The 20593-nt window shown below is 39.9% G+C and overlaps 1 protein-coding gene across 4 annotated transcripts in view; it reads right to left on the bottom strand.

Moving 5' to 3' along the window:
• The window catches only part of LOC124789612 (E3 ubiquitin-protein ligase TRAIP), a 216933-nt gene that overhangs the window by 10538 nt on the left and 185802 nt on the right, over positions 1 to 20593 (bottom strand). For all 4 annotated transcript variants that reach the window (XM_047257027.1, XM_047257029.1, XM_047257028.1 and 1 more), the window contains one exon: positions 5510 to 5614. In XM_047257027.1, coding sequence (XP_047112983.1) covers positions 5510 to 5614 — 105 coding nt within the window. The remainder of the gene's footprint in view (positions 1 to 5509; positions 5615 to 20593) is intronic.

The raw sequence follows: 20593 nt of genomic DNA, 5'->3' as shown, positions 1-20593 counted from the left end.
CTCCCAAAGGCTTTTGACTGTGTGAATCATGAAATTCTTCTAGATAAGCTTATATATTGTGGTATGATTGGGACAGTGCACAAATGTAACTGGATGAATGCAGAAAATTGAAATTAACATGACAGATAGTCTGCGAAAATCAGCAGAGTCCTCTAACTGGGGAGGCATCAAGAAAGGAGTCCCACACTATTCAGACTTGGGTCCCTTATCGTTCTTAATATCTATTAATGACTTACCTCTCTATATTCATGAAGATGCAAAGCTAGTTCTTTTTGCTGATGGTACAAGTACAGTAATCACACCTAACAAACAAGAATTATCTGCCAAAATTGTAAATAATATCTTTCAGAAAATTATTAAGTGGTTCTCTGCAAATGGACTCTCACTAAATTTTGAGAAAATACAGTATATACAGTTCTGTATAGGAAAATTGCAGAACACCATTGATGAATATATAGACTTTGAACAGAAGTCTGTTGCTAAGGCAAAATATTCAAAATTGCTGGATGTATGCATTGATGAGAAACTGAACTGGAAAAAACACATTGATGATCTGCTGGAACATTTAGGTTAATGTACTTATGCTAATAGGGATATTACAAATTTTGGCGATAAACATCTCAGTACATTAGCCTACTATGCCTGTGTTCATCACTGCTTTCATATGGCAGCATACTTTGGGATAATTCATCATTAACAGAAAAAGTATTCATTGCACAAATGTGTCTAAGCAAAATAATAGAAACTCCAGGTGGGAATATCTTCAATGTAGGAAAAGACAGAGTGCTGCTTACTGTAAAGAAGACATGTCAAGTTGCAGATAGGCACAATTAAAAGACACTCACATAAGGTTTTTGGCCACACCCTTTGCCAGTGAAAGAGGCACACGCATGCGCACACACGCAGAGATACAACCGCCAGCTCCAGCATCCTGGGCCAGAATGCTTTCAAATCCGAGATGCTGGGATTGGTGGTCGTCTGCCCGTGAGGTGTGCTTGCTTGTGTGTGTGTGTGTGTTTCTTTTACTGACAAAGGCTGTGGCCAAAAGCCTTTGTTAGTGTCTTGTGCCTGACTGCAACTTGACATATCTTCTTTATGGTAAGCAGCAATCTGTCATTTCCTACATTGTTAATCAGAATAACAGCTAGAGCTCAACAAAGGTCCCCTTGCAGACATTTAAGGAACTCGGCATATTCACAGTACCTTCACTATATATATATATATATATATATATATATATATATATATATATATATATATATATATATATATATATATATATATATATATATATAAAAAACAAAGATGAGGTGACTTACCGAACGAAAGCGCTGGCAGGTCGACAGACACACAAACAAACACAAACATACACACAAAATTCAAGCTTTCGCAACAAATTGTTGCCTCATCAGGAAAGAGGGAAGGAGAGGGAAAGACGGAAGGAAGTGGGTTTTAAGGGTGAGGGTAAGGAGTCATTCCAATCCCGGGAGCGGAAAGACTTACCTTGGGGGAAAAAAGGACAGGTGCTTGTGTCTGTATGTGTGGATGGATGTGTGTGTGTGTGTGTGTGTGTGTGTGTGTGTGTGTGTGTGTGTGTGTGTGTGAGTGTGTGTGTATACCTGTCCTTTTTTCCCCCTAAGGTAAGTCTTTCCGCTCCCGGGATTGGAATGACTCCTTACCCTCTCCCTTAAAACCCACTTCCTTTCGTCATTCCCTCTCTTTCCCTCTTTCCTGATGAGGCAACAGTTTGTTGCGAAAGCTTGAATTTTGTGTGTATGTTTGTGTGTCTATCGACCTGCCAGCGCTTTCGTTCGGTAAGTCACCTCATCTTTGTTTTTATATATAATTTTTCCCACGTGGAATGTTTCCCTCTATTATATATATAAAAACAAAGATGATGTGACTTACCAAATGAAAGTGCTGGCAGGTCGACAGACACACAAACAAACACAAACATACACACAAAATTCAAGCTTTCGCAACAAACTGTTGCCTCATCAGGAAAGAGGGAAGGAGAGGGAAAGACGAAAGGATGTGGGTTTTAAGAGAGAGGGTAAGGAGTCATTCCAATCCCGGGAGCGGAAAGACTTACCTTTCGGGGAAAAAAGGACGAGTATACACTCGCACACACACACACACACACACACACACACACACACACACAGAAGATACAGACTATATATAAAACAATTGAAGACGTGGAAATGACCACATCTGCCGCCGACAAGAAAAAGAATACCATCAAATCTGTCGCTGCACACTCTCTACTGGACGGACCTGCAGTGTTTTGTGGTTGCAGACTGAACTTCAGCATCGACATCAATGATTCGTTGGACAACAGTGTAGCTCACTCACAGAAAAGGTGACATTGTAGTATTCACGATTCTGAGAGGAGAAGGGTATCACCCAAGCTGGCTCCACTCGTTTCCGAGTCGTGGAATGCGGGGAGATAAGGGATGGAGCTCAAAATCTGCGCAAAATAATGGCCTAAGGTGTTGGAGGTAGCAATAAGGTCCACAATGACATCTGCTACGGTCAGGCTGGAAATTGGGGATTGGACCTTGATCCCAGAGAGCCAACAGAGGTTGCCCCACATAACAGAGGAGGAAGTGAAACTGTTAAAGGAACTAGTAAATGAAATTCAGCTATTCGTGCAGTATGGCACAAAGAAGGCACCTACCAGACAATCTTTGGTGGAAAGCCATAGGAAAATGGAAGTAGGACAGTCGCAAAGTGATGTGGTCCAATGGCTTAATGTGAATCTTTCTGTTGTGTCTCAGATGGGTGTCATTTTACAGAGACTGAAGCTCTGTCTTGAAAACTAGGGCAGGGCCAAACATGTGTGACATCATAAAGAGGTCCAAATTAGAATAGATGTGCATGGAGTCTGAAAGGAATGTGGGTTCTTCAGTGTCAAGACAAATGAGATTGAGTTGACTGAGAACGTCAGTCAAGAGGGTACCTGTTGGACAGGTTCTGGGTGAACCACAAAGGGGATGGTGTGTACAAAAGTCATTGAGCAGAAAAAAGGGGTGAGGGAGTTGATCAATAAGCTGAAGGAAGTCTGTTCTGGTGACACCGAATGACGGAGGGAAGTACACTTTGTAAAGAGAAAAGATGAAGTGAGGAAGGATAAAGCAGGCTGCAATAGCTTGCAATCAAGTGTTCAGTTATATGGTTTGGCTGTGAACATGGTCCTGGATGAACAGCATGACTCCTCCTACAAGATGGGATGCCACCCTTGGGAGGAAGGTCAAAGCAGATAGAAGGAAATGCGAGAGGTCAAGGTGGACACGAGGAAGTAATTTTGTTTCTTGGAGGTGGAAAACATGCAGATGCTACGGTTTCAAGAGTGACCGTGATTCCTCCTTGTTGGATCTAATGCCATAAACATACCATTGGAAGAGAATCATCATGAAAAAAAAGAGGAGGGGGGAACAAATGAATGGTTGTCACCTTGGCAACTGCCAAATGCCAACCTTTGAAGACTCAGCGCTACAGGGAGCAAAGGCTGGAGGATCCTGTTCCAGGAGATCTGCATAGGTGTTGGACTTCTCTGTTGGTTGGCCTGCAGATTCCAGAACAGAAAAACAGCAGAAAGTGCACACTGGTGAAATGGGAGGTCAGCTGGGTGAGGGTGTCATGCGGCGACACTGTTGAAGAGGATCTCCGAGTCGGGGAAGGAGAAAATCGTTTGTCTGATTCTTTAGAGCCTTTGTGGCTGGCAGATGAAGACTCAGATGTTTGTGGCTGGAGGTATGTACGAAGTTTTCGCGGAAGTGTGTGTGTTGTCCTTTGCAGCCTGCTGGGTGTGAAGCAGGTGATTTTGCTGTCGTGGGTGAAGATTTTGTGCCTTGTTGTGCAGGTGGACAAGAAAGAGATGGGGATGCTATCATGATACAACTGCAGTGCTGAATTTGAAGTCACAAGTCTGCGTGACCATGTCCTTCGTGGAGTGAGGCACAGGAAGAACAGTACTGTTAAGTGCCAGATGGTAAAATGCAGGGCTTTTGACTAGCCAACAACTTGCAAGCGACAAGGTAAGGTACTTTTTCCTTCATCCTGATCTCATGGACAGCCCACTCAGCGAAATACATGGGTCATTCTCAGGATGAGGCGGCATGGTTGCCATTGCAATTGATACAATGGAGAGGAGGTGCGCAATCGCCCTTGTGAGCATCCCTACCACAAGTAACACATTTGGCCATGTTTTGACAGGATATGCAAGTATGGTTGTAATGTTGACACTGGTAGCAATGCATTGGATTTGGAATGTACAGTCAGACAATGGTGACTTCATAGCCTGCATTGATCTTTGATGGAAGCAGTACCCAATCAAACATGAGAAACATTGTGTGTAGGCTCTATGGTTGCATCAACTTTTTCATTACTCGATATATTGCAGTGAGCCCTAACCAGAGAGATAAGTTTGGATATCTCCCTCGGTCAGACCATCCAACAGATGAGTGTAAATAACACATGTGAAGAATTCAGTGTTTGATGGGACTCTGACACAAACAGGATAGCCATGGAGGAGTGAAGTCGTAAGACAGTTGTTGGACTTGAAAATCAAATGGATGGGCTCACCTTCAGGTGCGCACAGAGAGGAGGAAGAAATGTGGAGGAAATTCAAATGCACAAGCTGAGGAAGGGTAGGAGATGGAGAACGAAGTAAGAAAGAAAAACATATGAGGTGCTGTTTTGGTGTCAGACTATTACAACCTCAGAACACATTACCAAAAATATCCCAGACATGTTCCCCAAGGGAAGGGAAAAAAAGAATACTAAAAGGATAGACATGCAGCACAGAAAGGGAAGAAGTGCTGCACAGTTTGGAGCCAAGCACGAACTCACAAAAGAGTGGCGAGTCCCCAGGGGCTGTGTCTTTAATGAATTCTAAGCTGACTTGCACCAAACTATATAAAAATGATCGAGTCTTCTAGAAACCAACCACTGGAGGTGGCGTAGAATTGCTGAAACATGTTTCAGCAAGAAAACTGAGAAGAGCATATTTTGCTAAAATTACAGTATCCAATTTTATTGTTTTGTCAGGTAATACAGCCGCTTTAGAGCTCTACAAACCTAAGAATGATTACTAGGTGCAACAAATTTTTTGGCAGCAAAAGGTCAGAACAAAAACTGATACTTTAAACTTCAAGATGGATTTCTGGATTTTTAAGTAAGAGTAGAGCATACACATTTTCTGATACATTATAGTAATTTTTTAATAATGCTAACTTTCAGCACTGAAGTGCCATCAATATTGGTAACAGAGAACTGCTAAAAATGGACACTGGTTGTCACACCACAGGTAATGACCATAAAAGTATATATATGTAGAGTCATCGATATAATTTATAGAAATACAATTTATATGAAGCTTTCACAAGAGAAGCATAAATGAAAATTGGCTGTAATTTTAAACTTAGGTGGAACGTGTGGAGGGGGAAGGAGGGCAGATGATGGGACAGTACATGAAATTAGCAAACAAATTCACATTGTCACTTACACAATTTTCCATTGGATCATCACACTTCTCGTCACCGAATGTACTTTGTGGACAAGTGAAAAGTTCCCCACAAGGCACCTCTTCTTTTGCAGTACTTCCCTGAGCCTTCAGAATAAAAAAGAACCATTATTGTTTTAACTAAGGTAAGAACAAAATACAGTAATCTCTTAGTATCTAATCTGAAATAAGATTTTACAAATATTCACAGGCAAGCAAAAAATGCTGCAAAGCAAAATGCTAATTAATGTCATCAAGAGACATAACAATTTTAGGGCACACATAATGTATGTACAGATATGTAGCAACTGTTGGAAAGTTTTGGTTGATTATTTATTTCAGTCACAGTTGCAGTTCAATACAGGTGATAACTGGTCTTGGCTTTTATCAGCTGTCTTCATATCCACATAACACTTTTTCACTGTAGCTACAGTGTAACTTCACCACAATGTATAGCTGTCTCAACAATAAAATACTGGGGCGGAACTTAGAAATGGTTGGAAATAAATGAGTTCAATGCCACAGATGCTGTTGAGCATCTTTTAGCTATATACAATAAGGTCAACCTTGATGCTGCAATAAACAAGATATTTACATCTAAGTCACATTCACACATGGTACATGTGAATTCATTTGCAAAAATAATATTTCTTAAGTCACAAAACAAACTGAGAATGACCTCTTCCAAACCAGCAATCAAATGAAGAGGAAACAATGCAAAACATACGCTAAATTTCCGTTACATGAGATATTATTTACACATAACATGATCTGAAATGGACCTGATATCAATTGAGGGTTATTACGCAACAGCCTCCCCCAAGATCATTATGAACTGTCCAATACCACTCTTTTTATATGCATCCATGCATTTATCGTACAATTCAGTGCATCCTACAGCCTTTTATGTGTATTTTTATAGGTATCATTCAGTTCAGTTTGCCCAAAAAACTTATACTTCTTTGTAATACATATAGAATGTTCTGGAATGACGTACATTCTCGTGATTGTTAATGGATTATTGTCATTAACAAAAATATGTACATATGCCAAATTAAATATCAGATCACGAAATTGAAGTAATAAATGTTTAGCAACAAATATTACGAGGCTGTGGAAATGTTAGCATAAATAACTAATGCCTCTAATTATCACAATAGAAATTTGTAAATACACTAACGTGAAAATCTCATTACAATTTAAATGAAAATAACAATTACTATCCAGTGATGTAATTTCATTCGTTATTCATTTTTATGTAATTCATTGTAATTAATGATGCTTGTAAATTATGTAGATATTTACCTCTTGTTAGTTACACCACCCAAATTTACGAAATTCTGGTATTTGAGAAAACATGTGTGTATTTAATTTATGAAGTCTGGCTCAGCATGATATGTATACTTTGAACAAATGTTAGCAACAAAATCCATACAGTTACTAATAATGAAATTAAAGTAAAGTCAAAATAATCGTTGAAATCAGATTGTGAATTAATTTTCACACATAAAACCAAGATGATGATAAAAATATTATGTTATTTGACACTATATTTTATAACCTGTACAAATGTAACAGCAGTTAGTTTAGATGAAATTGTATTTAAGTGTAAGTTACATTTTGTAATAAATTAACAGTGGTAGCAATTGTTAAAATTGTGTTTAAAGCAATGCAGCAATGCTGCGCGGGCAATCAGTCAAATTTTGTTTACTTCAGGAGTCAGTGCAGTTCAGTTCGGTTTAGCTCAGTTTCATCAGTCGTTTTACACTTATGTCAGTTCTGTCGATCAGATGATGCCAATAAATAATTTGTCAAGCTTGAAATTTTCATGCTGTTTTTTATTATTTGCAGCATTCACAATATTGATGAACCACAGGCCAATGCAAGTTAAGTAGTAATGTTTAAAGATCTTTACAGGGTGCTAGCTGTCACAGACACAAGTTCAGTTGGGAAGCGATTCCTTTTTGCTACCAGTGGAGCTACCTAATATGACACACTGTTTCTCGTTAGCTAACTATGAATTAATGGAATTAACAGTTCCATCTTAAGCTACATGAAAATTAACTTTCTCCAAGTAAATGCTATGATTTGCATAATCGAATGCTGTAGATGACAGAAGATTCGGATGAGTGGCATTTACATTATTAGTATATTATATTTATGTTAGTGACATTTATCAAACAATGGAAAGTCCAGGATGAACTGTAACAATATTATGAAAAGGGTAGTTGCTACTCGCCATATAGTGGAGATACTGAGTTGCAGATAGACACAACAAAAAGACTGTCGGTAGACAAGCTTTTGGCCCACAAGGCCTTTGTCAATCATGGGCAAAGCAAACACACACACACACACACACACACACACACACAAGGGATAGTAGGGCAGGAGTGCGGGACGGTTAAGTGCTGTTAGTGGGAGTGTGCAGGGACGAGGTGGACAATAGGGCAGTTAGGTGCAGTCAGGAGGTTAGATGGTGGGTGGGGGAGAGAGGGTGGGTAGCAGAAAAAGAGAGAAGTAAAACGACTGGGTGCATTTGTGGAATGAGAGCTGTGTAGTGCTGGAATGGGAACAGGGAAGAGGCTAGATGGGTTACGACAATGACTAACGAATTTTGAGGCCAGGAGGGTTACAGGAATGTAAGATATACTGAAGGAAGCATTCCCACCTGGGCAGTTCAGAAAAGCTGGTGTTTGTGGGAAGGATCCAGTTGGCACAGGCTTTGAAGCAGTCACTGAAATGAGTAATGTCATGTTGAGTGGCGTGGTCCAATTGTTTCTTTGCCACTTCCCAACATCCCACCGTCCAGCCACAGAGGAGCAATCCCCTCATGACTGAGTACCACCGACGATGGAGCAACTGAATTACATTATCTGCCACAGTTTTGACTACCTCTCGTCGTGTCCTGAAATGAAAAAAGACCTACCCACGATCTCCCCCCCATAATTACTTCATCATACTCAAAATATACCTCAGCCACCATTTCCTTAGACACAGACATATATACACATCTTTCATCAGGGCACTGCATCTTCTACAATGGTTATTCAGTGTCAGTATTTATAATTTTTCAGTGTAAGTCTCTTCTCATATTTTGCATCCAGTTGGACTGAAAGACTGGAAAATTATTCATGTGTTGTTTCCACCTTTTGTATTAATGAATAGAGAGATTTCCTTATGTATCCCAGAAAATAACTGCCACTTGTTTGGTGGAGCCACTAGCTCTCACCCAGTGTTGTGTCGCACTCATTATGAATGTTTGACGGAGATGGCAGCACCATACAGCACACAGATCTCAGGCAGCAATGAGAGTGGGGACTGTTTTTGATACAATGGCATAAAGACTTCCTGGTGGATGCCATAAATGCTGAGTGCCGTCAAGATGACCACAAGACTGTGTTTATGGCATATTGCCAGGCAATGTTGATGTGTGATGATGGCACAAATGGAACTTTAAATCAGCTGTGACAATAGGCAAGGCAGTGACAATGGAATCATGGCATCAACGTTTGGAAAAATATGGACAGGTGGCGGAGAGATTATGTAGAGAAGTGACACAAGGTGTACAGTTTTCATATGCTTAGTTTGCATTTTGTGTGAGGTGGAGGGTGGGGAAAGGTGGTGTTATAACTTGAATGCATCTCCTAAACTAGTAGCATGTAAAAGTGAAATACTTAAAGCTAGCTCTCTCTCTCTCTCTCTCTCTCTCTCTCTCTCTCTCTCTCTCTCTCTGTGTGTGTGTGTGTGTGTGTGTGTGTGTGTGTGTGTGTGTGTGTGAGAGAGAGAGAGAGAGAGAGAGAGAGAGAGAGAGAGAGAGAGAGAGAGAGAGAGAGAGGGGGGGGGGGGGGTTGGGGGATGTTATATTGCATCTCTACAGAATGTAACCTGTTCTTAATGTAAGGTCTAGATGAACCCCCCCCCCCCCCACCCTCTCCCAAGTCCTCTTACTTCCAGGTTGAAGGAATGCATAGTTTCCAATTTTATCAATATCAGTAGACCATGCTGGGAGATGTACCTCCTGTAAGTACTGCTCAATCTTTCTGCCTCTCTAATTTTAAGAACTTTGTCAAATGAATTTTCATTTTATGGAACAAATGCCAGTCAAAACATTTTGCAGATCAAACAAAGTATCACACATTATGCTTTTCCCTCTGGTACCATACACAGTAAGAAATATTTTCAGATTGTTTGATGTGCAAGACTACCTTATATATACATTTGTCTACATGACTTTTGACTTGAAAGGATACATTAGCCTAGCACAGAAAATGGTGAAGTGATCATAATAACTGCCTTCTAATGCAGTGCCAAGAACCCATGAATGGCTAACATGAAATAGATGATATTTATTTTCTATTGTTGGGTTGATACCCGCAATGAGGTTTATCATACACCAGTATCAAGGTAACATAAAGACAATGTCATATTTCCAAAAAACAATCACACTGTTCAAGGCTAATAGAAGTCTTCAGTCACTGAATGTATACCATACAATTTGCACGAGTGATCAATAATGTATGTTTTTAATTGTCTTTTAACTTTTAAGAAATCACAATTTCTTGCTTAACATTAGATGGGATGTCCTGAAAACCTTCCCACCAACATACAAAATGCCACTCTGAGTCCTACACAAGGTGACTAATTCTATAGTGATTTTTTTTCCTGTCCTGTATTGTGAACTTTAATGCAATGTCAGAGAAAGGGAAGCAAATGAAGATGAGTTGGGAGATATGATACCATGAGAAGAATCTGATGGAGCACGGAAAGACCAAAGCTAAAACAAGACCCCTGGAATAGATGACATTACCTCAGAATTACTGAGATCCCTGGGAGAGTCAGGATACCAAAGGTATCTCAAGTACTACCCTCTCCTGCAGGTCCTATCTCCTCTGCAGGAAGTACAGAATCTATCATCATTTGTCCACTTGACTGTGTGTGGCATGTCAATGGTAGATCTAGGTGTCCTGTACAGGGTAGACAGGGACCAGGGAGGACTCAATGTGCTATACAAATCCTTCTAATCAACAAGTTCAAGGTGCTGTCTTTCACTAAAACTGAGCCAGTGGAGCTCACTTCACTTGGTCTGGGGAAACAGGCTTTGCCCGTATCAAGAAGAGGCAAAAACAGAAGGGTAGGGGTTCATTAATCGTCGGCAGTTCAAATGTATGGCAAGCAACGGTACATCATAGGGAAATGGCAGAAACGGACAGGAAGGAACACAGTAATTGTGGGTGCCTGGGGGCCTCATTCAACAAGTTGAAGAGACTATTCCGGCAGCCACTGAGTGAACAGGTTGCAATCAACTGCAAATTGTGGTGCATGTTGGAACAATCGCCACCTGTCGTTTGTGTTCCAAGATCATATTTGGATCATTCCAGCGACTGGAAGAGAAGACCATCCTTGCACACAGAGTCTCAATGGAGCTCACAATTTGCAGTATTGTCTCCAGAACTGATTCCTGGTTTTGAGTCGAGTCAAAAGATTGAACCAGAGACTTCAAGGGTTCTGTGACAAGCTAGGATGTCACTCTCAGGACTTGCACAAAAGTTTGAAAACTGTGGGGTCCCACCAAATTGGTCAGATGTGCATTACACATCACAGACTGCAACACAGATAGCTGACTGTATGTGCGTTGCAGAAGAGAGTTTTTTAGATTAGGCAACTTTCCATCCAGTCCAAATAACAACAGCTGTTGGAGACCCAGAAGTAGTCGTGTAAGGTCCAAAATAATGTCCACTACAGGCCACAGTATTAAAATCCTAGTAGCTAACAGCCGAAGCACTCACAACAAAGTGCCAGAGTTTGAAGCACTCCTGAAAAGCAGAGAAGCTTACAAAATAAGAAAGCTGGTTGAAACCTGAATTTGATAGCCGTGAGATTTTTGAGGAAAATTTAAGTCTATATCGAAAGGATAGGCTAACGGGGAATGGAGGTGGTGTATTTGTCACAGTAGATAAGAAATCAGGTGCGCATAAAATGGTAATTGCATCCTTCTGATGCCAATCAGTGGAAATTTTAATCGTCCAACAATCAATTGCGAAATTGCAGTTTTGTTACTGGTGATTGTCACAGTTCATAATGGGAGGGACCCTCCACAGTACACAATCACTGTAAAGAAACTTCTACAGAAACAGAGAATACTTCCTAAGAGGTGTAAAACAGAACACAGGACTACAGAGAGTTGGTGAATGAAATGCGTTTGGCTGTCAAGAGAGCAAAGTCTGAAGCCTTCAATGACTACTACAGCAGCAAATTGGCAAACGATTTTCACAAAACACAAAGAAATTCTGTTCATAAGTATAGGATGTTAGTGGCACCAAAGTTCATGTCCAATCACTTGGGAATGAGATAGAACTGAAACTGAGGATAGCAATGCGAAAGCTGAAACGCTTAACTCTGTTTTCATATGTTCCTTTACAAAAGAAAACCAAGAGAACTGCCCCAATTTAATTCTCGTACTACAGAAAGGAAGAGTGAAATCAGTGTTAGTGTCAGTGGTGTTGAGAAACAGCTGACATAGTTAAAAATGAACAAAGTTCTGGGGCCTAATGTAATCCCTATCAGATTCTATTCTGAATTTGCAGCCATGTTGGCCGTTCTTCTAACCATGATCTATCCCAGATCCCTTGAACAAAAGACCTTGCCCACTAGACAAAAGAAAGCACAGGTCATACCCACTTACAAGAAGGATAGTAGAAGTGATCCACAAAACTACCCTCCAATATCCTTGATTTTTTTAGAATCTTCAAACATATTCTGAGGTCAAACACAATGAAGTATCCCAAACACAATGATCTCCTCCATGCCAACCAGTATGGATTCTGAAAACTTCTATCATGTGAAATCCAAGTTGTGCTCTCCACAAATGGCATAATGAAAGCTTTGGATCAAGGCAACCAGGTAGATGCAGTATGTCTTGATTTCCAAAAAGCATTTGACTCAATACCATGTCTACACTTATTGCCAAAAGTACAATCACATGTGATATCAAGAAAAATTTGTGACTGGATTGGGTATTTTTTGATTGGGAGGACGCAGCATGTTATTTTGGATGGAGACTCATCGTCAGATCTAGAAGTAACTCGGGGCATGCCCCAGGGAAGTGTGTTGGGAGCCCTTGCTTTCATGTTGTATATTAATGATCTTGTGGACAATAGTGACATCAGAATTTTTGGAGATGATAATGTTATCTATAATGAAGTACTGTCTGAAATGAGCTGCATAAATATTTGGTCACATGTTAACAAAATTTCAAAGCGGTGCAAAAACTGGTAATTTGCTTTAAATGTCGAGAAATGTAAAACTGTGCACTTCACAAACTGAAACAAATGTAGTATTCTATGACTATCATATCAATGAGTAACTGTTGGAATTGACCAACTACAAAATACCTGGGTGTAACACATTGTAGGGATATGAAATGGAATCAATAAAATTTTCTCAATTTACAAGCGACATCATTTTGAATAAATCCCTCAAGCTTTTGACAGCTGTCTTTGCCATCATCATCAGGAGTTGAAATCAATGACTGCTGGGGCTGGCACTGTGTTCAGCTTATATAGATGTAATGGCAGCAGCTGGAAGCTTCCAGAGAGTGCCGGAGTGGTGCATGCGTGAAAGACATTGTTGAGCAGGTCCTAGCAGCATTGTCCTGCCATGGCCCAAGTGACACCGCATGGCGCGAGCGGCCAGCGCCACATTTGAAACTGCCGCTCCTGTGTCCCTACAAGCTTCAAGTCTACGAATTTGCTTCCCCTCAATGTCCCATGGTGGACGGGAGCCGCTATGAGCTGCCCAACTTGCCTTCTGCGCATGTGTCACTCTGGTCCTCTCTGGAAGGTTCCCGACACTGCCATTACACCTATATAAGCAGAACAGAGTGTGGGCCCTGGCAGTCAGTCATTTCAAATCTCTGATTACGATGGCGGAGACAGCTGTTGTAAGCTCAAGTGTTTTATTCAAAATGACATAGCTTGTACACTGAGATTTCACTGAAGCATGCCACTGCGAAAGAATCTGAGAACACAGGAAATGGAATGATATCACAGGCTCAGTCATGAGTGAAGCAGGAGGCAGACTTCAATTTATTAGTAAAATACTGGGAAAATGGAATCAGTCTACAAAGGAGATTGCTTACAAATCACTCGTACAAACAATTCTGGAATATTTGTCAATTTTGTGTGACCTATATCAAACAGGACTAACAGTGGACATTGAACGTATACAAAGAAGGGCAGTGCAAATTTTCATAGATTTGTTTCAACTGTGGGGGAACGTCACAGAGATGCCGAAGAAACTGAACTGGCAGACACTTGAAGATAGATGTAGACTACCCCAAGAAAGCTTACTTACAAAGTTTTGAGAAACAGCTTCAAAAGATGAATAGGAATATTCTACAACACTCTACTTATCACTCACATAGGGATTGTCAGGACAAGATTAGCTTAATTACAGCACACACAGAGGCATTTAAATTACCATTCTTCCCATGCTCTATACATGAATGGTACGGAAGAAACCCCAATAACTGGTACAATGGGCCTTATACTCTGCCATGCATTTCACAGTGGTTTGTAGAGTATAGATATAGATGTAGCCAGCCGTGACAAAACTATTCCACATGACATGCAGGACACACGAGACAGGTGAAATATCCTCAGATTTCAAGAAGAATGTAATAATTTCTAATTAAAAACAGGTCCTGACAAGTGTGAATATTAGCAAACTATCAGTTTAATAAGTCATAGTAACAAAATACTGACACAAATTGTTTACAAAACAATGGAAAAACTGGTACAAATCAGCCTTAGGGAAGATCAGTTAGGGACCTGGAGATATGTAGAAACATGAGGGACAATACTGACCTACAACGTATCTCAGAAGATGGATTGAAAAAAGGCAAACCTACATTTACAGCATTTGTGGACTTAGTGAAAGCTTTTGAGAATGTTAAATGGAATACAATACGACATTCTGAAGAGAACAAGGATAAAACACAAGGAATGAAGGTTCTTCAAAACTTGTATAGAAACCAGACTGCCATAAAAGAGTCAAAGGATATGAAAGGGAGGCAGTGGTCAAGAACAGAGTGAGACATGATCGTAGTCTATTGCTAATGTTATTCAGTCTGTACATTAAGCAACCAGTAAATGAAACAAAGAGAAATTTGAAGTGAGAATTGAAGTTCATGGACAAGAAATTGCTGATGACACTGTAATGCTACTGGAGACAGCAAAGGACTTGGAAGAGTAGTCAAATGGAACAGTTGGTTTTTGGAAAGAAGGATATAAGATGAATGTTAACAAAAGGAAAAATTGGGTAATGGAATGCAGGCAAATTAAATCAGGTGATGCTGATAGATTTAGATTAGGATATGAGAGACTAAAAGTAGCAGTTGAGTTTTGCTTTTAGGGCAGCAAAATAACTGACAATGGCCAAAGTATAGAGGATATAAAATGCAGACTGGCTAAGCATGGAAAGCATCTCTGAGCAGAAGATTTTGTTAACATGTAATATAAATTTAAGTGTTAGAAATTCTTTGCTGGAGATATCTGTCTAGAATGTAGCCTCGGATGGAACTGAAATGTAGACAATAAGCAGTTCAGACAAGAAGAAAATAGATGACCTTGAATGTGATGCTGCAGAAAATTGCTGACGATTTGAGAAGTACAACGAACAAATTATGAGGCAGTTTTGAAAAAAGAAATTGCAGTTCAAAGAAATTTATACGATTTGAATAAAAGAACACCGCCACCACCGCCGCCGCCGCCACCACCATCACAACCTTAGCGTTCTATACATCAGAGAACAAATGAAAGTCATTTTTATTATTATTAGCAATAAATTTCATTAAGAAGAAATGCATTGGAAAGTGAGTATCAGAACTTCAAGACCTTTGAAGATGCCTCTGCAAAGTGTGCAATTATCCACTTTACACAATAGAATTACTGCTTGCTTTTGTTGAAAGAATACTTCCTTTATTCCATCTGCATTGTTTCAGAACACAATTCCACAAAACAATAAGTAGTCAAACTGTACAACAAAAGACAACAACCTGTTATTCATTCATAGGTCTAATTGAGCTGCTTCATAAGTTTATCTGTGTGCTGATGCTTCTTTTTTATACAGCCAAGTTCCAAATAATTTTATATATACTGTTGAATTTAGTATACCTCTTAAGACAAAAAGAGATGCACCATTAAGGAATAATCAGAATGGCATAGAAATTGGTAGGAGTGATGTACATGTACAGATAAATGAATGTAATTTCAGGAAAGTTGGACGATTTATTCAAGAGAAAGTGCTTCACAAAATGAGCAAGTCAGCAAAGCATTGGTCCACCTGTAGCCTTTATGCAAGCAGTTATTTGGCTTCGCACCAAGAGTTGCTGGATGTCGTGAAGGATATCGAGCCAAATACTGTCCGATTGGTGCATTAGACTGTCAACATCCTGAGGTGATTGGAAGGCCCTGCTCATACAGCTCTAAATGTTCTCAGCTGGGAAGAAATTTGGCAACCTTTTAGGGTGAGGTAGGGTTTAGTAAGCAAGAAGACAAGCAGGTGAAACTCTCACCAGGCAGACATTATCTTGGTGCAATGTAAACCTAGGAAGGCTTACTATGGAGGGCAACAAAAAGGAACACAGAATACTGTCAAGGTAACACCCTGCTATAGTTGTACTGTGGATGACAACAAAGGGGTCCTGCTGTGAAAATAAATTGCACTCCAAACTATCAGTTCTGCTTGTTGGACTGTACGGTGGGCGACAGTCAGATTGGTATTCCACCGCTGCACAGAGAATCTCCAGACACATCTTATCTGATCACTGGGTCTTAACTTGAAGTGGGATTGATCACTGAAGAAAATTCTACTCCACCCAATAAGATTCCAGGTCAAAGACATGTCTGGACACATTTTGGACAGCAGTGGGTACCAATGTGACTGCCACACACCACATGCCTTACAGTTTTGGGAGGTGGTCTGGGGTACCATTTCTTTTCGTAGCAGTACCCCTTTGGTTGTCACTCGTGGCACACCTACAGCACAGTGGTATGTTGACAATATTCTACACCCTGTTTTGTATCCCTTTATCACAAGCCATCCTCAGTTTGCATTTGAGCAAGGTAATGCCCACCTGCACATGGTGAGAATTTCTACTGCTTGTCTTCATGCTTGCCAAACTCTATCTTGGCCAGCAAGGTCACTAGACCTCTTCCGAGTTGAGAATGTTTGAAGCTTTATGGGGAGGGTCCTCCAACGATCTTGGGATTTTGATGATCTAATGTGCCAGTTTGAAAGAATTTGACATGATATCCCTCAGGAAGACATCTTGCAACACATCAATCAATGCCAATATGAATAACTACTTGCATAAGAGCCAGAGGTGGACCAACACATTGCTCAATTTTTGAAGCTCTTTCCCTTGCATAAACCGTCTGCTTTTCCTGAAACTGTAATCATATGTTTGTCTGTATGTGCGCATGTCATATTCACCAATTTCCATCCCATTAAGATAATGCTGCTTTTTTCCTCCCGTAGACCATTACACCCGAATGCAATCACACATTTGCTAATGCCCCCAGCCGACCTCCCCCTTGCCATCTGTTGGCCCAATCTTCCCCACATTATCACCAACTTTAGTACCTAACTAAACTGTAGAATGAAAGACTTTTCTTGGAACATTTTTATTTTTAAAATGATGAAAGATGAATTATATTTAGTGTGTGTGTGTGTGTGTGTGTGTGTGTGTGTGTGTGTGTGTGTGTGGATTCGTAGTGCATCACAAGTGCTACCCTCAAGTTTATCCACACTGAGGGCAAACACTTACTACAAAACATACTTCCTCTGCATAACTCCTCTCCATTGCGGCACTTCCTTGATCTGCACACTGCAACCTCATTTAAAATCAAACAAGTTCAGATGTTTACACTATAATTATGATTTGTGAATCACCTGCTTGCTGGACTCCTTACTTCTGAACTGCCGAAATTTAACGACTTCAGACTGTTAGTGCTTTGTGTGTAACTAGTCTAATAATAATAATAATAATAATAATAATAATAATAATAATAATAATATTTCTACCCTAGTACCACCAGCAAATATTTCAGTTTCTGTAAATCAAATGCATATGGATTTCATTGTTTAGTAGTAGGAACAATGGTTTGTTGTCATTATGTGCAAGCAGTCACTGAAGTTGGTGGTCAATGATTTCAATGTGAAATTCCTTCTGCCACCTGTATTACCTGAGAACTCTATTTTATTTGCCACACTGTTTTTTATTTGTTTATTATTTAAAATTCTCCCGATAGCTTATTTATTTCACAAGATTCTCTCTTCTGTACAAACTGTGTGTCTTTTTCTGGTAGCGGACTGTAGGACTTGACAATGCTTTGGCAAGTGAGTTTAAACTTTTGGCTGCAGTTGTGTGTCTAAATTAGGCAGAAGTTGCTCTTAGTGACACAAAATACTTTATTCCCACTCTAGCTGAGTACCCAGCACTGACTGGATATGTATTTATTCCAATCTTCTCATCTCCTGCCCCCTTCTCATCTCCTGCCACCCCCCCCTCCCCCCACACTCTGTCAATCTCCAACTGCCCGTCTCCATGATCACCTGTTTCACCTCCCTCTCTAGTCCCTAGTCCATCTGCTTCTTTCTTTCTTCTCCCTCCCTCCCTATCGACCTGCCCTCCCCACTCCATTTTCTTCTTCCCCCTCTCTCCATTCATCTCATCCTCTTACCTGGCTCTGGCTATTTCCTCCTTCGCCTTTCTCTGTCCATGTCCTCCTCACCACTATCTGTTTTAACCTCCTTGTTCCTCCTCTGTGTCAACCCTTCCTCCCCACCCTCTCTCCAAGTTATGACCTTCCCCCCATTAGCAGGCTGGTAGTTTTTACCCCTGCCATGTTTTTTTGCTGATAGTAAGGCATATGTCTACCAAGTGAGGCTCAAACTGATTAAGTGGTGCAGGAGCAGCTTTTACCTGCAGCTTCGGCATAATATGCACATGTTACACATCTTTCACATATATTTAACACATTTCATACATATTCATACACATATCATTTATTTCTGTAGAAAATCTCACTGCAGTTTTGCTTACATGCATCTCAATTTTTATGCCACCTTATCTCCTGAACAATGTGTCATACAATGATATATTTTTCTGGGTAGATCCAGCAGCTTATGTGGGTACTCTCTGTAAAATGTGTTGTGAATAGAGTTAGTAGCTGAGAAGTAATAAATTTAGATGCTTTGCGGGGTGCAGCAGGTTTTTGGGCATCTTAGTGTTTATGATGTCATGTCTCCTGAAGTATGTCTCATACAATGATATAATTTTGCATGTACATTTAGCGGTATATGCAAGTACTAACTGCAAAATATGTCATGACTACAGTTGGAAGTAATAAATTAAAATATCATGCCTGAAGTGGCAGTTTTACTACATAAACAGGAACAATGTAGTAAGTGATAAACTTTTTCCTTTCATCATTTTGTGGGGGCTGTCAGTGAGAAAAAGTTTCGTAAATGTTTGTTGCAAGTCACTAAGTGCTCTCTTTCTCATATACTGGATGAATGAAGTCAGGGTACCTGTGTGCCATGAGCTACACTTCTTTTTCACTCGCACCCTCAAGCCTATGATAGGTACATGGTTCTTACTCCAACAGTGATTCTTTCCAGATAATAAGTGATATGTGTACCAAGTTTAAATGAAATAGGTTCACTGGTTTGGGAGGGGGTATTAGTCAACCATTGCCCAGCCTCAGCTTAATTTTATCTTAGTCTATTTTACGGGAAAACATAACAAAGAAGATGTTTAACGTAGTTAACTTTGTCATGAACACTGATAGTTAAATAAATATCTTCTCAAAAGCTTTCTCAAACTACTGTGACTAAGGAATGTTAAAAAGGTAGGAAAATATATTTCCTTAGCAAGAGTGATAGGCTACAAATTGCATAGTATCTGAGTAGTCAACATCAAGCATTCAGTGTTGACGACGAAAGTGTGGAGCACAAATGGGTAAAATTCAAAAGTATCCTTACATAAATATTAGACAACTACAATCCGAACAAGGTTTCAAGTGATTTTTCTTATTTACACATCAAGTTCCGTAGGACCAAACTGAGGAGCAAATCTCCAAGGTCATGGAACGTGTCAGTACATGAAATTACAACATAAAAGTAATAACAGACAAAATAAAAATGTTTATGAATGCAAAAAAAAAAAAATCAAGCCATAAGTTTAAGTAAATGCAATCAACAATATACCATAAGAATCAGCTTAATTTTTCAAAGAACTCTTCAACAGAATAGAAGGAGTGACCTGTGAGGGAACTCTTCAGTTTCGATTTGAAAGTGCATAGATTACTGCTAAGATTTTTGAATTCTTGTGGTAGCTTACTGAAAGTGGATGAAGTCATGGTATCTGCGCACCATGAGCTATACTTCTTTTTCACTCCCACCCTATCTGCACAAGAGTTGAAGAAGTCTGATCTAAATGCAGGTTGGATTTCTGCTGAGCATTAACCGAGTGAAAGCTGCTTATTCTTGGGAATAAGCTGATGATGTTAACAAGAAAGTTCACAAACTTACGCCACTTATTGCCCGAACTGCCCATTTCAGAGCCAAAAATAGCCTTTTATAATGGGAAGAGTTACCCCAAAATATAATACCAGACGACATAAGCGAATGAAAACAAGCAAAGTAGTCCAATTTTCATGTCAAACAGTCACTTACTTCAGATACCTTTCAGCTAGTAAAAATGGCAGCATTAAGTCTTTGAACAAGATCCTGAATGTGGGCTTTCCATGACAATTTATTATCTGTATGAACACCTAGAAATTTGAACTGTTCAGTTTCACTAATTATATGCCCATTGTGTGAAATTAAAATGTCGGGTTTTGTTGAATTGTGTGTTATAAACTGTAAAAACGGAGTCTCACTGTGATTTAGCATTAGTTTATTTTCTACAAGCCAGGAACATATGTCATGAACTGTCTGTTGTTGAAGTAAGATGTGAACCAATTGTGAGCTACTCCCGTATTCCATAATGGTCCAACTTCTAGAGCAATATTTTGTGATCAA

This window comes from Schistocerca piceifrons, chromosome 3, assembly GCF_021461385.2.
Source record: "Schistocerca piceifrons isolate TAMUIC-IGC-003096 chromosome 3, iqSchPice1.1, whole genome shotgun sequence".
Lineage (NCBI taxonomy): Eukaryota > Metazoa > Arthropoda > Insecta > Orthoptera > Acrididae > Schistocerca > Schistocerca piceifrons.
The sequence above is the reverse complement of the archived record's forward strand: the minus strand, read 5'-3'. Positions and strand labels throughout refer to the sequence as shown.